Raw genomic sequence first — 13,734 nt, forward strand, 5'->3', positions numbered from 1 at the left:
TTCTCCTGTCACTGTACTCTATGCCAGAGAAGAGACAGAGGAGGGGATAGAAGCAATGGGTACCACAAAAATAAATCTGACGTCCAGTGGAGACTCATGTTCTCTCTTAAGAGATGCCTAAACAACGGACATTTAATGTAGTCAGAGATTCCAAAGCCCAAAGGAACCATTTTGATTATCTAGTCCAGTGGGGTTTTTTTCATTTGTGGACCAATCAAAAATTTTGGGAGTCCACGGACCACAGGCCAAAAACTAGCATTCTATGGTAACAACAACCTTTTGAGGACCCCTTAGATATAGACTGTGGACCCCAAGGTGTTTGCAGACAACAAATTCAAACCCCTCAATCTCATCTAATTGCTTATATAACACAGGTCATCATTTTTTCCCTGTATTTTTCATTGTAAACTAGAGCATATCTTTTAAAAAATCATCCAATCTTGAATGCAAAAATTGTCCATGAACTAAGTATCCACCACAACCCTTGGAAAATCGTTCCAAGGGTTAATTACCCTCACTGTTAATAGAGACCTTTTATGTAGAGCTGGTCAAAATTCCCACCTACCCCCTTGGAAATTTTAGAGCTTTCAGGAACAAATCCCCAGATCCAAACTACTTTGGCACTGGTATATTTTGGCTGAAGTGTGAGGTATTTTGGTTTTGAAATGGAGCAACTGGGAGATGTTATCAAACCAGTAAGACTGGCCCATACTCCGAATGCCCATACTCCATAAAGGAGAAAGGGAGCATGAGGAACTTCAGCTAGACAGTTCAACATGTGGAATCCTCAGCATTGGAGGTGTTTCAGAACAGGCTGGAGAAACACCCATTGGGATGTTTACTTGGTGTGTTACTTGGTCTTGCCCCAGCACAGGGACCCTGACTTGACTACATGAGGGCCCTTCCACCCCCATTGCTAGGAAAAGTCAGTGAAAACCCTGGTGAGGGGGATGTGCCTGGCAAGGGGGATGTAGAGTATCCAGGCTGGTTACTGCAACTCTCCCTCCCCTCCCTCCCTTTGCTTTCTGGATAAATTGTACTTTCAACACTGAGGACTTTGTAAGTTATGGCCAAATAATTTACTGTCCTGGGTAACATGCCCTGCATTGCTGTGTGTGTGTCTGTGGTGTTGTGCAAATGACACTTGCAAAGCCTCCTCTACCTTCCCCTCCCCTCCACCAGCCTCTGCTGGGCACAATCCCAAGTGGACGCAGAGCACTGGGGGGAAAGGTTTCTGAAAAGCCAACTTGGCTGTTTTTCCAAGAGGTTGGAGAATGGGCTGTATCGCTTGTGCTGAAGCCCACGGTCTTTAGCAAGTTCACAAATAGAAATCAGTGCCCCTCTGTCCACTTCACTGCAGGCAGGCAGGTGGGGGCGGAGGGGTTCAAACACCGCTTGGATCGATGCTCTCCAGCCTAGCTCAGGCTTTGGTTGGTTTCCTTCATTTCCCCCCACGCCTGGTAGCTTATTCTGGGAAGTTTCTCAGGCTGCATGAATTCTCAATGGTCTTTCAGGAGAACTGGGAGTGCAAACCCAGGGAAGAGGTGGATTCTCTGTTTCCTGCTGTCGTCACATCACAACTGGTTGTCATTCTGGAAGAAGGGCCATCCCTAGTCATACGCAAAGTACGCAGCTGTGTAGGGCACCAAATTTCCTGGTGCCCTATGCAGCTCCAGCCCCTGCCCTGCCTCTTCCCCATGGCCCCTACCCCTGCTCCGCCCCAGCCCCGCCCCCACTCCACCCCTTCCCCAAAGCCCCTGCCCTGCTCTGCCCCAGCCCCGCCCCCACATCCGTGAGGACTGCGTCAGGGCCAGGCCTGCGCTCACCAGCAGTGGGAAGTGAAGCGACCCGGCCCCAGCCTGCCCCCCAAGCCAGCCCCCTCCCGCCCCCGTGGAGACCTGGGGACCCCGCCACACCCACCCATGGAGGGGGGCTGTGTAGGACCCCAGAATAGCTAGGGATGGCCCTGTTCTGGAAGATGCCTTTTAGTGAATTTCAAGCAATTGGGCTTAATATGGTGGTAAGTGTATGAAATTTTTCATAGCCCGTGAAATAGAGGCCGGATTAGGAGATCGAATTGTTTCACAACCGATGCCTCTATGAAAAACTCGGGGTGGGGTGAGGAACAGACTCTGCTGTTTTACTGGGTGGCCTGCTTGCTCCCCAGAATCAATAATGAGCAAGTGGGGTGATCCGGGGTGCAGCTCAAACATCCAGCCGGGCTGGCCAGGGGCAGACATCAGGCCTGCAAGGGAAAGGTGAGCGTGGCAGTGACTTCACACAGGCCTTTGGCAGGAACTCAGCCTATTGGGCAAAAGCGATGAGGCGGCTGTGACCTCACAGAGCTCCCTTGACAACAGCCCGGCAGGACAGGGATACGGGGCAGGGGGAACCTCAGAGACCCCTGTAGCCTTGCTGCAGCAAGCCTCCATCTCGCGGTCTCTCGGTCAGGACAAGGAGAGGATTGGGGTGGAGGAGATTCTTTGGGAGTTTTTGCATTTCCCTGTGGATTTTGTTGAAAGAAATCATCATCTGTGTAGAAGGTAAGAAAAAAATACAGGCTCTCTGTACAAGATGGGGGACTCTATCCTAGCAGCTTCTCAGGTAGAAGCAGAGAGGTTCCATATCTCTCGGTACTGGGCACTGGTGCAGCCACTCCTGGAATATTGTGTCCATTTCTGGTGTCCACAATTTGAGACAGATACTGATCAGTTGGAGAGGGTCCTCAGAAGAGCCACATGAACGATGAAAGGGTTAGAACACATGCCTTGTGCTGACAGACTACAGGAGCTCAATCAAAGAGAAGGTTAAGCGTGAACCTAAGAGAACAAATATTTACTAATGGGCTCTTCACTTTAGCAGATAAAGGTTATGAGCACACAATGGCTGAAGCTAGACCAATTTACACTGGAAATAAGAAGAGCATTTTTAATGCCAGGGTTTGGAGCAATTCACCAAGGGTTGTGCTGGATCCTCCACAACTGGCTTGTTTTAAAATCAAAATTAGGTGTTTTTCTAAAAAAATCCGCTCTAATTTCTGTGGGAATTATTTTGAGGGACGTTCTATGGCCGATGTGAAACAGAAAGTCAGAGCAGAGAGGTTCCATCTGGGCTTGGAATTTATGAATCTGAGACTCGCTGGGGTCGTTTGAAATTTGTCCCTTTTTGCTTCTCTCTTCCTCCTTCCCTCTTGTCTCTTCTTCTCTTTTCTCTGCTGCTCTTCTTCCTGGGGAGGGTGGGGCTGTGCTCCAGCTGTCATTGTAGGAGGCCCTCACAAAGAGGTGGGGCTGGAATTGTGCGCTGATGGTGATCTCCACTATAGTGATCCCCTGTGGTGACTAGTTGAGAATGCTCGGCCTCCAGGCCTGAGAGTCTCCACACTGATCGGCCAAGTGGGGGGTTATTGCTGAGTTAATAGGGAGGAGACTCAGGCACTCTTGGCTGAGTGCAGTGAGGCCTAAGGCTCAATTCAACGGCATTTCTTTGTCTGTCTGTAACACAATAATTTTTGGGACTTCGTCCAATTGATTCCAACATTTCAGGGAATTTCTAGGCATCAGTGGGAAGAACCTTCTTGATTTTAGTGACAGTTGGAAAACAACACCGCCAGAAAAGCCTGATTTCCACTCTGTGCCCCTTACATTGGTGCTGGAAGCTGAAGGGCGTTGTGACTTGGGAGTTAATTCAGCCAGTCAGTGCTGACTCTCCATGGGCGATTTGCATAAGTCAGCAAATAAGTCTGCAGGTTTCAGTGGAAGCGATGCCCAAGGCAGGCCGCAGGGTCAGGGTCTATGCTCAGCGTTAGTGGAGTCAGTGAGCGACAGGTGGCCGAGTTACCACTGAGGTCACAGTGTTACAGCTCAGGTTCCTCTGCCTGCAGCAACTCCTGGGCAGTGACTGTCAAGGGGAAGGTTTTGTAGATTTGAAACCTTTAAAACGGTAAGCGCAGAAGAGGAATGAATGGCTGAGACGATTTGGCAGTAAAATGTAGGTTTTGTGCATCATCCCGTGCAATTGCTGCTGGTTCAGGGAGAGAGACAGCATTCCTGCCCCTCCCACAACCTCTGAGCTGGACCTATATAAACAAGTGTCCGAAAACTCTAGTTCATCTCTTTTCAGACTGAGCAAATAATTCACAACAAATTATCGATACGATGAATTTTGCTGCCTCCTCTCCTTTCATAGAATACGAGCAGTTGATGAGTCTCTCAGATGACGTAGTTCTTCTAAAATCAACGTGAATACCAATCAATGGCTGTTTCAAAACCAAAAAATCCCAAAAAGGCATTTTTAAGCATTTGAATTGGATTTCTACATATAAATTTAAAACCAGTTTTATTTGTTTTAAAAACCAAACCTATCAGGGATAACGTTTGAAACTATGACAAGCTATGTTAAGGCCTATAGTTGCTATAACCTATTAAACTAATTTAAATTGAATAAATATATGAAGAAGTCCACGTTTGCTGCCAATTTTCAGAGGAAGTCAAACCACTGAACTGTTGGAAGTCGTTGCCTAAGCACCTGGGTCCAGAGTTTGTTGAAATATTCAGCCAGAGACAGAGAGGCACTGAGAATTTCTAACTCATGATTGGCAAACACAGAGAGGTAGTAAATCCGTCGGGATTCTTGCCCCAAACAACAGTCACCCATTGTCCTTCTGAGCACAAGGGCTTTGAAACTCCTGACGTGCTCAAATCTGTCTCCTGCTAGGATTTAGAGAATTTTCTCCATCCCCATGACACAGAGGTAAAGAGAAAGGAAGTGACCTCTCTTTGGTCACACAGCAAGGTCATGTCAGAGCTAGAAAAAGAAGCATAAGAAAAGAGTTGTATCAAAAATGTTTTTCATTTAAAACTAACTGATTTCTTAAACAAAGGAAATGTGATGTGTGGTTAGTGAATTGAAATGATACATTCTGGTCGCCACGTGTTTCCTGATTTATGAACTAGTAGATCCATAGATTATCCATAGATTGAGGGAGGAAAACAAGGTTGCCTGTTTAGTGAACTCCCAAAGGCTTTCTTCAATTTCAACGAACTAGTCAAGTGAACTGAACTATTTGAATAAACTGAAATGAAGAAAATATTTTCTGCACCTTTCAAGGAAGCTACTGCTGTCCAGAGCTGGGTTAGCATTTCAGCTAACTTTGGTTCCAGGGGCTTAGCTATCACATCATTCATTTTAAGTAGATGATTTTTAATAAACAAGCCTATTGTTAATTTAATTACAAATCCAGTTAATATTTTTTTAAAAATAATCAATTTTTTCCCACCCCACTAGGGATGAAAGGGCCTCTTAGCTCATCTCCCAACCCAGGAAGGGCTGATCCTCCTCTATCCAAACTCAAGGCTGAGCTCCTCTCCCTGTACTGGGCTGAACTGAAAGCCAGGATCCAAACACTCCTCACTCTAGGATCATAGAATCATAGAAGGTTAGGGTTGGAAAAGGCCTCCGGAGGCAATTTTGTCAGGACCAACCGCAACTAAAACATCCCAGCCAGGGCTTTGTCAAGCTGGGCCTTAAAAATCTCTAAGGATGGAGATTCCACCACCTCCCTAGGTAACCCATTCCAGGGCAGGAATTTGGATCTGATCTTTGATGGTCCAATGCTGCATAGCACTTACAGAGTGGCTCTTTCTGGGTAAATCTCACAGCAATTTACAATAATGGGTAAGTATTTTATTGCTGGGGACTGAAACATAGAGCAGGGGAATGGCTGGCCCAAGGTCCCTTAGGTCAATAGGAAAACCACCAATGAAAGCCAGGAGTCCTGACTCCCAACCCCCTGCCTCAGTCACTACAACAGGTCACACTCAGAGCCAAGGAGCCTGGGAATCGAGGACCGCTGGCACGTCCCAGCACTGGAAGGGAGTGATCCTCTAGTGGTTAGTGTGGGAACCTGGACAAAGGACTCCTGGGCTCCATCCCCGGCTCTATCCCTGACTCCCAGTGCGACCCTGAGGCAGTGGCTTCTCCTGCCCAGGCCTCTGTTTCCATCAGTGGGGCTGGGGACACTCCCCTAGAGCCCGTGGGTCATCACGCTTCAGGAATGTGCGTGAGGTACAAGGAGACCTGGAGATGGAGGTGTGCTGCTGGCCGTAGGTCAGTGTTGTGAAGCCCCGGCTGCTAGCCTGGGTTTATCCATCCCCTGGCAATAAAACATCATCTTGTTTTCACAGCCCCTTTCGATCTCCTGGCTTCTACCCCCTGCTCTGCTGGCAGGGCATTGTGCAGCACCCTTTCCATCCCATCTGGGGGCGGGAGATTGAGGAGGAGGGCAAATCATGGACCATCAGTGAGCATCTGCCATCCAGCTCCATCCCATCTAGAACAAGTGAGTGGAGTTCTCCAGAGCCATCCCTAGTGTGGGGCGAATGGCTCAGCAACAGGGCTCCCAGCCCTTCCCTTGTCGGAGATTGTTCCCCATGTTGAGAGTCTTTGGAGAGGGCAGAACCTGCCACATGCTGAACACGCCCACCCCCAATCAGTGGGAACTCAGGGCAACTCCTGCCTCCTGGGATTCGCACCTTGTAAACTTTTGCTGGGGACTATCCAGGTGCTGCTCTTTGCCTGGCCGGGGAGGGAGCGGGGCCTGGAGGGGTGGAGGGAGCTGCTTGTCCAAACTAACAGAGAGCCCCACTGCTCTGAAAGGATGAGACTCCCCCGGTGTCACAGGGCCCCAGTGGTGAGGGGGAGCGTTGGGAGCAGCCTGTGCTATGAGCTGCTGCCAGTGGGTGTGGACGGCAGCCCCCATGCCCTGGGGTGGGGTGTGCGGTGAGGAGGAATTGCCTCAGCGGAGGGGACGTGGGCACGGGATCAGGCCGGCCTGTTAATGAGCAGCTGCCTTGAGCCCAGACTCATGGCTGCTCCCCACTCAGTCCCAGGATGCAGCGGCTGAAGTGGATGCTGAGGAGGAAGGCTGGGCAGGTGGCTCTGGAGCCAGTGGGAAGAAGTGGCCGGCTTGCCCAGGAGGAGAGCGGCCCCTCTGTCCCCGCGGGCGGGGAAGAGGCCAGTGGCCAGGCGAGGAGGAGGAGCTCCCTGGCTTTCTGGAGGAGGAGGAAGACACCAGCTCCCATAACAGGCCCTGAGGCCCCTTCGGGGCCCAAACGGAGGTGGCCCAGGGTGATGCTATGCCGGAGGGACCCAGGAGCCGGCGGGAGCCGGGCAAGGCAGCTCTGGGGCTTCCTTCACAGGAAGCAGAGGAGCCAGGAGCCACACCCCAGGGCCCAGCAGGAGCCACCCACCAGCCTGGCCACTGAGCAGCCCCCAGCTGGCCCACAGCAGGAGCTGGGCGACTCTGGCACGAACACCAGCTGCTCTGCCTACTCCCAAAGGGCCAGCAGCCCCTCCGTGGGGTCTGACAGCCCTGAGGCTGAAGGCTCCCTCTGTGCAGGTGAGGGGAGACCCAGGGAAACGGGAGGAGGACGGGGGCGGTGGGGGGCTCGTGGGCTTCTGGGCGGAGTCGGGGGAGCTCCAGCCTCCCCTGATTACTTTGTTTGTGGGGGCTGACTCCCACTGGGCCCTGGGGCTGAGGGCATCTCTGAGAGGGGCAGGGTGGGGCCCTCAATGCCATGGGGCTCCTTACAGAGGAGGAGGAACATGGAGCCTTTTCTCTCCACTGCATCCCCCCCCGCAGCAGCATAAATGACCCTTTCTCCTTCCCTCCCCGGTGCAGAGACCCCCAGTGCCCAGCTGGAGGAGGTGGAGGAAGAGGATGTGTCCCCTGAACAAGCCACCATCAGGGTCATCCAGCAGCACCTCCGGGGCAGAGCTGAGGTACAAAACTCCCCCAGCTGCGCTGCCCCCGAGTCTGTCCTGCCCCTTGTTCCATCCCCACCCATGCAAGGGGGTCTTGTCCCAGAGAATCCATCACCCCAATGGGGGGCACTTCTCCTCTGTTATCCTGCACCCCAAAGTGGGGGCGTTTGTCCCACACAGGCCAAGGTGTCCGCTCCCCGGTGACACGGTCCCAGTTACAACCCCTGTCTGTGCAGGGCGACACTGTGGTTTCGGGAAGAGGGGCGGCTTTCCCTGTCCAACCCCATGGAGATCCTGAGCCCTGGAGCTGGTTTGGGTGGGGCGGGGTGGTCCCTACCTAAGAGGCTCTCTCTCTCTCCCCCCCACCCCACTCCTAGTGGGTGCAGGACAGGGCCAAACAGCTCCGTTTCCTCCATGCTGTCTCGAGTCTGTGCTTCTCCACACAGAAGCAGGGGTGATACACTCTGGAGCTGCACTTCTCCAAAGCGGCCCTGGTGGAGACATCTGCGGTGAGTGGGACCCCGTGCCCGGCCCCTGGGGCGAGGGAGCCAGACATGGCAGGACGAGTTAGTGGGGCCGGAGGGGGGAGCAGAGGACAGGGCTTCCTGGGGCTGCAGGCTGGGGAACAGGGAAGGGGGAAATTCTGACACTGATGGGGAGCTGGCAGTGGGGGAATTGTGAGGCCGGAGGGGCGGCTGAGGGGAGGGAGGAATTGGGTGGGAAAGGGGGAAGGAAGGAGGAAGTTTGATGGATGGGAGGAATGGGGGGCCCAGCTGGTTGGGGTGGGGGTGACACTGGCTGTTTCTGCAGAGCACTTTGGCTTCCTCCCTGGGAAGCGCCTGTGGGTCTGCGGGGCCTGAATCTCACGTGCGCTTTTGTCTCCTTGGGGTCTCTCAGGAGCTGACTGAAAATCTCCCCGTGGAGTCCGAGCCAACCTCCATCGTCTCCAGCTCCATGGCCGCGGTTTGCAGCCTCAGGTACCAGGACCCTCCCTTCCAGCTGCCCTAACCCTGGTGCTGATCGGGCCAGAGCTGGGAGTCACAGATCCTCCCCGGCCTGCGTTACCCCAAGCTCTGGCTGTTCGCATCCCCCAGCAGAGGAGGTGGGAACGTCCCCTCTTTCCTGGCTGGGGGGTGATTTCACTCCAGTAGCGTTCGAGTGGCCGTAGGGAGGGGATCACTGCAGGGGAGGGGGGTCGTGTCCATGGCAGTGCCAGCACCCCTCTCGTCCTGCAAGGTGTAACACGGGCTCCTCTCTCCCGCCAGCAAACTGAAGCCGCCGCTTGCCCTGCAGCTGGAATCCTGCCTCCTGCAGGCTGTTCTCCAGGCGTCTTCACCACGGGCACAGGACAGGGCACCACCCACTTCCGGGTAGGTCCTGATCCTACTTCTCTGTCCCAGGAGCAAGAGCGGCCTCTGGTCCCTGCTCCCTCGGTTTGATGGAGCTGCTGAGAATAGGGGAGAGGTGAGCAGAGCTGGGAACAGGCCCAGGAGGCACGGGGGAGGGGGGCGGACACAAACTGTCAGGGAGGGCCCCTTCCCTCCAGAGGGGATTGCGTTAGCCCTTCTGGCTGATCCCAGGCTTCCCTCTTCTCCTCACTCTCTGCTCTGCTGCCCGGACTCTCCCACCCGGGGATCCTAGCTCCCACCCATTGCGGTTTGGCTGCTCCATACTCTGCTGGGTACCAGGCTCTGCACAGAGAACAGCTAAGGGCAAGGATTGAGGAGCCAGCAGGCATTCGGCCATGAACTCTTGCTAAGTGTCCCTGGAGTGATGTGAATGGGAGAGGCCAGGATGTGCCTTTTGGCTCTTGCCAGGGCTCCCCAGAGAACCCCCCCCTAATATTCCCCTGACTGGGGTAGCCCCAGATCCTATGACTGACGGGTGCTCCCCTCTTCTTGCAGGCTCTGCACAAGACCTATTTACAGAGCCTGGACACCATGCTCGGGGACCTGCTGACAGAGACCCCCACCACGGACAAGCTGCAGCACCTCTTGGAGGTGAGCAGAATGGGAGGGTCTGGGGCGAAATTTCTCCTGAACCCTGTGGGAGGGTTGCAAAGGAGAGACTAGAAGAGCCATGTTTCCATTGTGTCCTCCCAGCTTGGACCCTGCCGGCCGCACGTTCCCAGAGCCGTCAGTGCAGAGCTGGGACTGTCAGCCAGAGCTCTGCACGGTTGCATTAAGCACTAACAGTCCTGGCTGGGGACTGAGAGACTGAAAGCCCTGTGAGATGCAGGACATGGGCCTCTGAGAAAAGTCACTGGCTCCTTTCTAGGGAGACCCTGAGATACAGGAGGAGCCTCAGGGAATCAGCTCTTCTGTCCTAGGGACACGGCAGTTTCCGGAGGGATTGTCCTCATGGCCCCTTCATCCATCCTACCAAGGCCTCTGCAGCTGGGGTCTGGGGGTCCAGGGCATGTGCCTTGATTCTGATGTGCTGGATCAAGGGGTCAGAGCAAATAGACCAGCCCCAAGACCGAACATTGTCCCAGCCTGGAGAGACAATGACAGCTTGTGCCCAGCAAGACGTTGGCAGTGTCACGAACCCCCTTTTTCAAGCTCTGCAGCCAGGGGTCAGCTATTCCCTCCTGAGCACAAGGTCTCAGCCCCTTGGGGAGGGGGAGAGGCTCATTTGTAGAGCATGTAGGCCTGCCCGCTGACCCTCCCCTTCCTCCTTCTCCCGCAGCACGTCCATTTCTAGCTCCACTCCGAAAAGACCCAGGAGAGAGCTAGGGTCATACGGAGCAGTGCTGCCCTGCTCCGATTCACCACCACCCTCCCCAGATTTGATGTAAGTGACCTTTGACCACTTGCATAGGCAGGGCTGGCGCTGACAGGCTGTGGGACGTGCCACTGCAGGGATTGTAGAGAGGGCCCCCGGGGGGAGGCAGAGTCAGAACTGAGCCCCAACTATGCTTGAGTCAAGTTCCTCATCCCCTAGCTACGTGGTTCCCCCTGGGTCCGTAAGGGACAGCCGCGTTCCATAGGCCACTGGCTGGCAGGGCTGTGCCTGGCCTCAGGGCCCTCTTTATTCTGGAGCAGCTCGGCAGCGAGAGCTCATACAGGGCCCTTGCCCTGGTCCCGTTCCTCCAAGCTCCCCCAGCGCCTCCTACAGATGGATGGGAGCAGAGCTCTGGCCCAGGGGAGCTGGAGAGCTGAAGGGAGAATGTTGATCGATTCCCCTCTCCTCCTCCTTCCACCAGAGCTCCTCCGACTTCCCCAAGGCAGGCGACTTTGTGCTGCAGCTGGGTCTCTACATATGAGACCCAGCCAACGACATCAGCGGGCAAGCCAGGGGTGGGGTTTATTGGCTGTACAGCATCCTACTGCAGAAGAGGGGTAAGAAACCCAGCTGGACAATGGGACACCATAGAAGCAAGCCCCTTGGAGACTAGCTCCAGCTGGCCATTGGGACGCCTTTACAACTAAGGCCTCTTCTTTTAGACCAACTGAAGCGGGGCAGAGGGACCCCAATAGAAACAAGGCCCCTGCTTTGGGGGCCCCCCTTGCTAGGCAATGGGACCCTACAGAAAGAAGCCCCCTCCTCTGAGACCGACCCCAGCTTAGATGATGAATTACACTCATCTCCCTAATTCAGGGAGAGGCGAAGAGAACAAAAGTGCCAGGGAAATTGGCTGCTTTATCTCAGAGCCCGGCTCTGTCCCCCAGCCCAGGGAAATCAGCCCACCCACGGGGCTGCCAACTGGTGAGGGGTCAGGAATGGAGCTATTGAGACACGTGGAGGGACAAAACCCATCATGAGGGCAGGAGCAGGGACCACAGGGGAAGGACACAAAGCTTGTAGGATGTCACCAGTTGGGTAGCTAGGGTCAGATCCTGACTTCAGTGGGGGGTGGTTCTCAGTATTAGACGCCACCATTAACAGGCGCCCACTCCCAGAGCACAATGACCCTTTTTGGGGTTGTTACCCTGTGTTGTCCCCTCCCAGCACTGAGTTTCCCTGCCCCCTTTTCCTCGAGGGCCGTGGTCTGCGCTCTCTGGGCTAAGAGGCTCTCCTCTGATCAGAGGCAACTTTCCCCAGCAGTTTCCCCTCACCTGTAAACACAGGGAATAAAGAGCGTTACTGTCGGCATTAGCATCTCACCAGAGATCACTGCTCATAGAGAGAAATATGGAGTGTCATTTGTATAATGGGAAGGGTAACCACCTTTCTGTTTACAGTGCTATAAAATCCCTCCTGGCCAGAGGCAAAACCCTTTCACCTGTAAAGGGTTAAGAAGCTAAGGTAACCTCTGACCCAAAATGACCAATGAGAGGACAAGATACTTTCAAATCTGGAGTGGGGAGGCTGGGGAGGACAAAGCGTTCTGTCTGTCTGTGTGATACTTTTGCTGGGAACAGATCAGAAATGCAAGCCTTCCAACTCCTGTTAAGTTAGTAAGTAATCTAGCTAGAAATGCGTTAGATTTCCTTTGGTTTAATGGCTGGTAAATAAGCTGTGCTGAATGGAATGTATATTCCTGTTTTTGTGTCTTTTTGTAACTTAAGGTTTTGCCTAGAGGGATTCTCTATGTTTTGAATCTAATTACCCTGAAAGGTATTTACCATCCTGATTTTACAGAGGTGATTCTTTTACCTTTTCTTTAAAATTCTCTTAAGAACTGGATTGATTTTTCATTGTTCTTAAGATCCAAGGGTTTGGGTCTGTGTTCACCTGTACACATTGGTGAGGATTTTTATCAAGCCTTCCCCAGGAAAGGGGGTGTAGGGCTTGGGGGGGATATTTTGGGGGAAGACATCTCCAAGTGGGATCTTTCCCTGTTCTTTGTTTAAAACGCTTGGTGGTGGCAGCATAGGGTTCAAGGACAAGGCAAAGTTTGTACCTTGGGGAAGTTTTTAACCTAAGCTGGTAAGAATAAGCTTAGGGGGTCTTTCATGCAGGTCCCCACATCTGTACCCTAGAGTTCAGAGTGGGGAAGGAACCTTGACAGGAGACCTTGCTCATGTCGGTGCAGAAGGAAAGCTTGGGAGGGCATTCAAAGATAGATGGTATGAATGTCATTCAAGATTAGCAGTTCCTTTTTATAAAACAGACACATAAAATGATACCTGAATTAAATGTGGCCTCGGGGCATTTTTCAAAAAGCAGCAGGAATGGTGACAGAATGGGAACATCCACCTTTGAGTCACATATGACAAAAAAGTTTGTCAAACCAATATGTTTCCAAGAAACATTGCAGTTTAGACTGACTGGTGTTTTTCAACAGAAACTAGTTGAGTCAAAATTTTGTCAACCAGTTCTACACATTAACTTTCCAATTAGATTTCTCCATCCGCCCCTCCCCCCCTCATCAGAGGCTGGAGGTGCTCTTCCTAGTTTGAAACACACACATAAAAACCTGCAATCTGCATGGAAACTTTTTAAAAACATAATAGAGGCTCAAACTACATGTCCACCCCAAATAAAAAGAAAAAAAGGTAAGAGGACTGTGATGGGGTACGCTTGCCCCGCACTGGTACTGCAAGGGTTAACTCCACCCTTTGGGCCGAGGAGGCCATGCTCTTTTGGCCCTGCTGGGCATGCTCCAGCTAGACCAGGCATAAAAGGGAGCAGCCCAGCTCATTCAGGGCTGACCGCCAAGGAAGGAGGATGCATGTTGCAGACTCCGCCCAGGAACTGCTGAGGCTGCAGGTGGTGATGAATGCCCAAGCTCCTGCAGATGCCCAAGAAGAGACAGAGCTGCTGAGAGTTGCACAGGCTGAGGGGCCCAGAGACCCTGGCGACACCCAGACCACCGCACCAGGGACAGGGTAGGAAGTGGCTCAGGGGGATTAGTCATTGTGCAGGGGCGGTGTCACCATGTTTCAGACGGACGCCCTGCTGACCCAGTGGTAAGCACACTTGCCACTGCCAGGGCCCTGAGCTGGGACTGCTGGAGCAGGGAGGGCCCGGGTCCCCCTATCCCGGCCGCCACCCACCCATAAGTGGCAGCCCGCTTCCCCGACTGGC

The 13,734-nt window shown here is 53.2% G+C and overlaps 1 protein-coding gene across 1 annotated transcript; it reads left to right on the forward strand.

Annotated features, from left to right (window-relative positions):
- The first annotated feature begins 6,228 nt into the window (after nucleotides 1-6,228).
- LOC140912378 (uncharacterized) lies at nucleotides 6,229-9,102 on the forward strand. Its single transcript, XM_073346657.2, has 6 exons — nucleotides 6,229-6,337; nucleotides 6,882-7,396; nucleotides 7,679-7,779; nucleotides 8,139-8,270; nucleotides 8,659-8,738; nucleotides 9,027-9,102. The coding sequence occupies exons 2-4, from the start codon at nucleotides 6,889-6,891 to the stop codon at nucleotides 8,217-8,219; spliced, it is 690 nt and encodes a 229-aa protein (XP_073202758.2). The 5' UTR covers nucleotides 6,229-6,337; nucleotides 6,882-6,888; the 3' UTR covers nucleotides 8,220-8,270; nucleotides 8,659-8,738; nucleotides 9,027-9,102.
- The last annotated feature ends 4,632 nt before the right edge of the window (nucleotides 9,103-13,734 follow it).

This window comes from Lepidochelys kempii, chromosome 6, assembly GCF_965140285.1.
Source record: "Lepidochelys kempii isolate rLepKem1 chromosome 6, rLepKem1.hap1, whole genome shotgun sequence".
NCBI classification, from domain to species: domain Eukaryota; kingdom Metazoa; phylum Chordata; order Testudines; family Cheloniidae; genus Lepidochelys; species Lepidochelys kempii.

Bases quoted from the DNA above. Each gene is read 5' to 3' on its own strand.
- LOC140912378 (XM_073346657.2), top strand. From the start codon at position 6,889: ATGCAGCGGCTGAAGTGGATGCTGAGGAGGAAGGCTGGGCAGGTGGCT. The intron at 7,397-7,678 runs GTGAGGGGAGAC...TCCCCGGTGCAG, and splicing joins TGAAGGCTCCCTCTGTGCAG to AGACCCCCAGTGCCCAGCTG. The intron at 7,780-8,138 runs GTACAAAACTCC...CCCCACTCCTAG, and splicing joins ACCTCCGGGGCAGAGCTGAG to TGGGTGCAGGACAGGGCCAA.